At 49.8% G+C, this 5383-nt stretch overlaps 1 protein-coding gene across 2 annotated transcripts; it reads left to right on the forward strand.

The window, feature by feature from the left end:
- The first annotated feature begins 416 nt into the window (after positions 1-416).
- LOC125535289 (uncharacterized) lies at positions 417-5156 on the forward strand. Of its 2 annotated transcripts, XM_087542883.1 has the most exons (4): positions 417-824; positions 895-2528; positions 3945-4833; positions 4941-5156. In XM_087542883.1, exons 3-4 carry the CDS (start codon positions 4491-4493, stop codon positions 4985-4987), a joined length of 390 nt encoding a protein of 129 aa, XP_087399009.1. In that variant the 5' UTR covers positions 417-824; positions 895-2528; positions 3945-4490; the 3' UTR covers positions 4988-5156. The 2 variants fall into 2 exon arrangements, with proteins under 2 accessions (XP_087399009.1, XP_087399010.1); XM_087542884.1 differs by lacking the exon at positions 895-2528.
- The last annotated feature ends 227 nt before the right edge of the window (positions 5157-5383 follow it).

Below are 5383 nucleotides of genomic sequence, written 5' to 3' on the forward strand. Positions count from 1 at the left end.
TTGAGACTACCAGACAACATGTAGTGATTAGTTCATTGCATGCAATGCTATTAATTAGCAAATAAAAATTAAGTTCTCTCGTTTTTTCCTCCTTTTTGATCACGGTGTACAACCTAAGATGAATTATTCGCCTAGACGGAGAGAGTAATAGAGATAGAATAGATATAGAAATAGATAGTAGATGCTAATGACTTTTCACGATTATATATAGATCGAACATTTGTTAGACGTGTTCCCAGTTATGTTGCTTAACTTCCTAGTTATAGTTTTAAATAGTTCGCTTAACTGTGTTAAAAAAAGGGTATCAATAAGTGCCGAATGTGCTGTTTTCAGTCTCCTGGCTCCGAACGCGCTCAGCGTCCTTCGATATTTTCGCCCAAATCTTAAAGCTGCAAGGGCGCCACGTCACTTTTTTATCAGTTCGGGAAATATTGCGTCGTCCCGAACGCCCGGCACGCACCTCTCCCCTTATCCATTTCTTCCGTTCCCCATCGACACTCACTTCGTGGCGAGGAGCTTGGCAGCGAAGCGCTCGACGGCAGAGACAACGAGCGGGAGGAGGTGTGCGGCGGCGGAGACGAGGAGCTGGAGGAGCCGTGTGGCCACGCGGTGTTTCCAAACCCTCGATAGTGGAGGCAGTACTCGGCGGCGATGCAGGTGCGTGGCGTCGTGTCGACGGCGGCGATGCCGGTGCGCGGCATCCGTGCGTGGGCACGTCGTTGCGGGGAACGACTCCCTGACGGGATCACGGGGAACGGCGGCCTGACGAGGAGATCCGGTGTCCTCGTCGCCGCCGTATGTCGGAGCGCCGCGGCCGCTCGCCGGTGAGTCCCCACGGTGCCCTTTCTATTTCCTTCTCCCCCTCCTTTCTCATATCCATGCGTCGGTGGCCAGGGATGGCTCGCGCCGGTGCTATCCACGCCCGGCGGCAGCCACACGATGCCAGCGTCGGCAAGCTGGAACGTCTCGCCGACCTGGACGCCTCCTTCAGCGGCGCTAGGATCTCCTGCAATCGGGCGGTGCTGGAGCTCCACTACGGCAGCGGTCATTGCCCCTACAAACGCTAGGTGCTGGCACAGCACCAGGAGATGGGCCGCCTATGCAAGGACGTTGCAGGTAGGGCTGGACACGAGCCGAGCCGAGCCGAGTTTGATCCGAGCTAGGCTTTGGCTCGCCCGTAAGCGAGCTGGCTCGGCTCCGCTCGTTTGGCGAACGAGCCTACTTCTAGTGGCTCGGCTCGTCTTGTATCTTGCTCGGTCCAGCCCGAGCGGCTCGTGTGAGTGAGTGCTGGTGTGTATATTCAGTGTGATGGCAGCGGCTGGAGTGGGCGTAGGCGCCACCGGCCGATGCCGGTGAAGTGTGGGCGTGTGTGTGTGCGTGCAAAGTCTCCTCTGCGTGGCCGGTTGCCAGGGTCATCGTCAGGAGAGGAGGGCATGTACTGGAGGTCATACCTGCTCTTGCCTGGGACAGTGGCATGGTCGACGAGGAATCACGCGAGCGACGAACAACGGTGTCCGGCGCAGCGGCCAACATGCACGTACCCCGTCGGTGTCAACGGCGAGCCATCAGCGTTGGGCGCGGCGAGGAGGACGACGTCGGGTGGTGGCCACTGGGTGGACAGCGGCGGCGCAAACCCCAAGCAGGGGCGGCTGCATTCGCTGGCTAGGGGATTCACGTGCGAGTCGGGGTGGTTTGTAGTGGGCTTGGGCTGCTCGTGTGGGCTGCTATCTATAGGCAACGGGCTGAAAATTATCTAAATAAAATTAACTGGGCTGCGAAACGAGCCACCGAGCTGGACCGAGCGAAAACCGGCTCGGCTCGGTCGTCGAACGAGCCGTAATTTGCTAGCTCGGCTCGGCCTATTTTCTTGTCAGGCCGAGCTGAGTCGGGTCGAGCTGGGACGAGTTTCGGGCCGAGCCGAAAAGCTCGCTCGAGCGTCCAGTCCAAGTTGCAGGCCACAGGTTCAGACTTCAGACATTTCAGCTCTCTACCATCAGTCGGGTGCTTACCTTTTGTCATGCTTCTATGTAGGAATGCAACAAATTGGTAAATTTACCATGCGCCCAGTACAAATTATTCAACTTTTTGCCATGATCGTTATAGCATTTTTGTACTAAAATTGCAACGCCACTAATTTTCAATTTTTGTACTAAAATTGCCATGCCACCATCTGTTCAATGCGATTTTGTTCAATTGGCATTGTCTTATATCACATAATTGTTAGGTTGATCTCTCTCCCGTTCAAACCCAACGGGTCGAACGGGCCCCTGACTCGCACCCTGATCGAGGGTGCCCAAGCAAATCATGGTTGGTGGCCCCCTGTGACCCGTGCTATATAAAACAGAGGTGAGGGCCGGGGCATGACTTATGAGGTTAATCGCTGCTACAATCCCCACCTGCAATCTCTACCGATCTAGGGTTAGCGCGGTGCTCACGGGAAGCACACCACCGCCGCCATCTCTCTGCCATAACCGGCCCCTACTTCACCATGGCCGGCGCTGGATCGAGTTCATCTGGACAAGCAGAAGGTAGGTTCACCGGAATGATCTAACCTATCCGATACAAAGCAATCTATCAATGGTATTAGCCAGATCGGCTTAGACTTTTTTAGTTGAAAAGAAATCACAGAAAAAATCCCTTTCCCCAAAGAACCCTAGAAGGGCAAAGAAATCTCAAAGAAAAGTTGTGCCTCCGTCATGGCCGCACCCGTTCCTCTTGATCCTCACACGCATCGGCAAGCCGAGGTGCGGGAAAGAAGAACACAGCCTCTCCAAGGGGGAAAAAGGGCACCACCACCGCACCGCTTGACGGCAACGCGCTCTCCTTCGGGATCTCGCGCGCACCGGCAAGGGTGGCGGGGGAGGCGCCGCTGTATCACATAGACAGAAGAGCAGAGCAGGGCTCTGTTGGCGTCACTGATCCCTCTCTCCCACTGACTTCGGTGTAAGAAGAAGGAAACAGAAAGGGGGAAGGGAAAGGAGGCGCGGGCGTGGCGCGGTCGAACCGCTGTCGTCGCCGGCGGCTGGCCCGAGCGGCCGGGGAGCAGCTTCTGCCTCCGCCGTTTTCGGGTGCAGAAGGGGATCGAGAAGAGAGTGGGGGCGCTAGGGTTGGACCGGGGTCGGACTCCCTGTTTTGTTCCAGCGAAACCAGCGGACAGCCGTCCGATCGTGTTGAACGGTCTAGATGAAAACCCTAGCCTCCCACTGGCCTTTTGGGCCGAAAGTGATCGTGGGCTAGGCCGAGGTAGGCCGGCTTGCACTGGGCGTGGCGCGGGGAGCAGGCCATGGGCCGCTTCGTACGTTGCGGGCCTTCTCGCGCACTAGACTCAAGCTCTAGCCGCTGGCGGGCGCTGGGCCGGGCCGTTTTCGGCCAGGCGCGATGCGCTGACACGCAGAGCGCGCACGAACAGGCCACGGTCCAGCTGCAAATTTTTTATATAGTTTTCTGTCCAGTTTTTTTGGGCAGATTTACAATAGCTTTTCTATACAATTTTTTCCAATGAAAATTCTGTTTAGAAAATAGAAAAGAACAAAGTAAACAGAAGAAGTTCTGAAAATGAAAATAGAAAATTTTCTGAAAAGAAATGTTTATGAATTTTTTGTAAAGAAAATAATAAAGTTCATGGTTTTTTTATTCATGTTTCTACGCTGCGTAAATAATTCATAGGGCTCTTTTACAAAGAAAATAAAAGTTTAAATAGAATTATTTTTTAAGAGCATGTTAAAGTGACTATTAAAATGAATATGATTATGTTATTTTTATGACCAACATTGTTAATAACATGATCATGTTTTATTATTGAAATTTAAAGGTGCATTTGTTTCTAATATTTTGCCCAACAGTAATATAGATTTAATTGTATAGACAATTGTATGTTTAATTTGACCAACGTTAGATTAATGCATATGATTGTTATACTGATGTCACTTAAATTGTGATTTCAGTAGGCTTTCACTTGATGAGTTTACTAAAAGATGTTCCGACACTCAGAGGTGACAATCACACTGAGTGGAGGAAGAAAGTTGAACTGACATTTGTCTGTGCTGATCTGGACTGGGTCTTGGAAGAACCACAGCCGGTCACACCTATAGAGCCAGTAAGAGAGGCCACTGATGATGATGCTGCATGGGCTAAAAAGAGGGGGGGATTATGCTCCCTTGGAGATGTCATACATCATAGAAAACCAAAAGTGGGTCAATGCAAACAAAAAGTGCATGGCATTTATAAAGAATATAATTGAGAGCACCATTGTGGGCTCCATTGCAGAGTGCACTTCTGCAGGGGAGTTGCTTACAAAGATAAAGAGTCAGTTCACTGGCTCTTCAATGATATATGCCACCCAGGTGTTAGAGCAACTGGTGACAAAACGCTACATGGGTGGTAGTCATGGAATAAGAGAGCACATCCTCAGGATGAGCAATATGGCAGCAAAGCTAAAGCCCATGGATGAGGATCTGGAGATCAAACCATAGCTCCTGGTCCACCTGGTCATGGTCTCATTGCCAAAGGAGTTTGAAACTTTTGTTGTAAACTACAATATGTCACCTGGAACATGGGACATTGAAAAGACAATAGCAATGTGTGTCCAAGAAGAGGACAGACTCAAAGCCTCACATGGTGGTACACTCAACTATGTGAAGGGTCACAAGAAAAAGAATTACAATCAAAACAACAAAAGTTCTCCTTCAAAGCCACAAGGAAAAGCTCCCTATCAGCATCAGCGTCAGCAACAAGCTTTCCCAGTGGACAAAGACACTTGTCTGCACTGTAAGAAGACCGGGCATTACAAGAAAGACTGCCCTATTTGGCTGAAGTCCTTAATGGCAAAGCAAGGTAACAACATTGTTTCCTTAGTTAATGAATCCTTGTACACACAGTTTTTGAAATCTACTTGGTGGATTGATTCAGGAGCAACTGTTCATGTTGCAAATTGTTTACAGGGATTCCAATCGACCCGGACTACGCTAAGAAGAGAAAGAGGCATTGAGGTAGCAAATGGAGTTCAAGCGGAAGTTGAAGCTGTCGGCGACATCTCCTTGGAGTTAGCTGATGGATTCAATCTTCTACCAAGAGATGTTCTTTATGTTCCCTCATGTAATAGAAACTTAATTAGCGTTTCATGTTTGGACAAAGAAAATTATGAGTGTTATTTTGGACATGGCAAGTGTTGGAAATATGCCCTAGAGGCAATAATAAATTAGTTATTATTATATTTCCTTGTTCATGATAATCGTTTATTATCCATGCTAGAAGTGTATTGATAGGAAACTCAGATACATGTGTGGATACATAGACAACACCATGTCCCTAGTAAGCCTCTAGTTGACTAGCTCGTTGATCAATAGATGGTTACGGTTTCCTGACCATGGACATTGGATGTCGT

This window comes from Triticum urartu, chromosome 2A (genome assembly GCF_056163025.1).
Source record: "Triticum urartu cultivar PI428250 chromosome 2A, HENAU_Tu73, whole genome shotgun sequence".
Lineage (NCBI taxonomy): Eukaryota > Viridiplantae > Streptophyta > Magnoliopsida > Poales > Poaceae > Triticum > Triticum urartu.

What these genes read in the sequence shown, in the direction of transcription:
- LOC125535289 (XM_087542883.1), top strand. Translation starts at nt 4,491, where the DNA reads ATGGTCTCATTGCCAAAGGAGTTTGAAACTTTTGTTGTAAACTACAAT. An exon ending in GTCCTTAATGGCAAAGCAAG is followed by an intron (nt 4,834 to 4,940) that starts GTAACAACATTG and finishes AATTGTTTACAG; the next exon opens with GGATTCCAATCGACCCGGAC.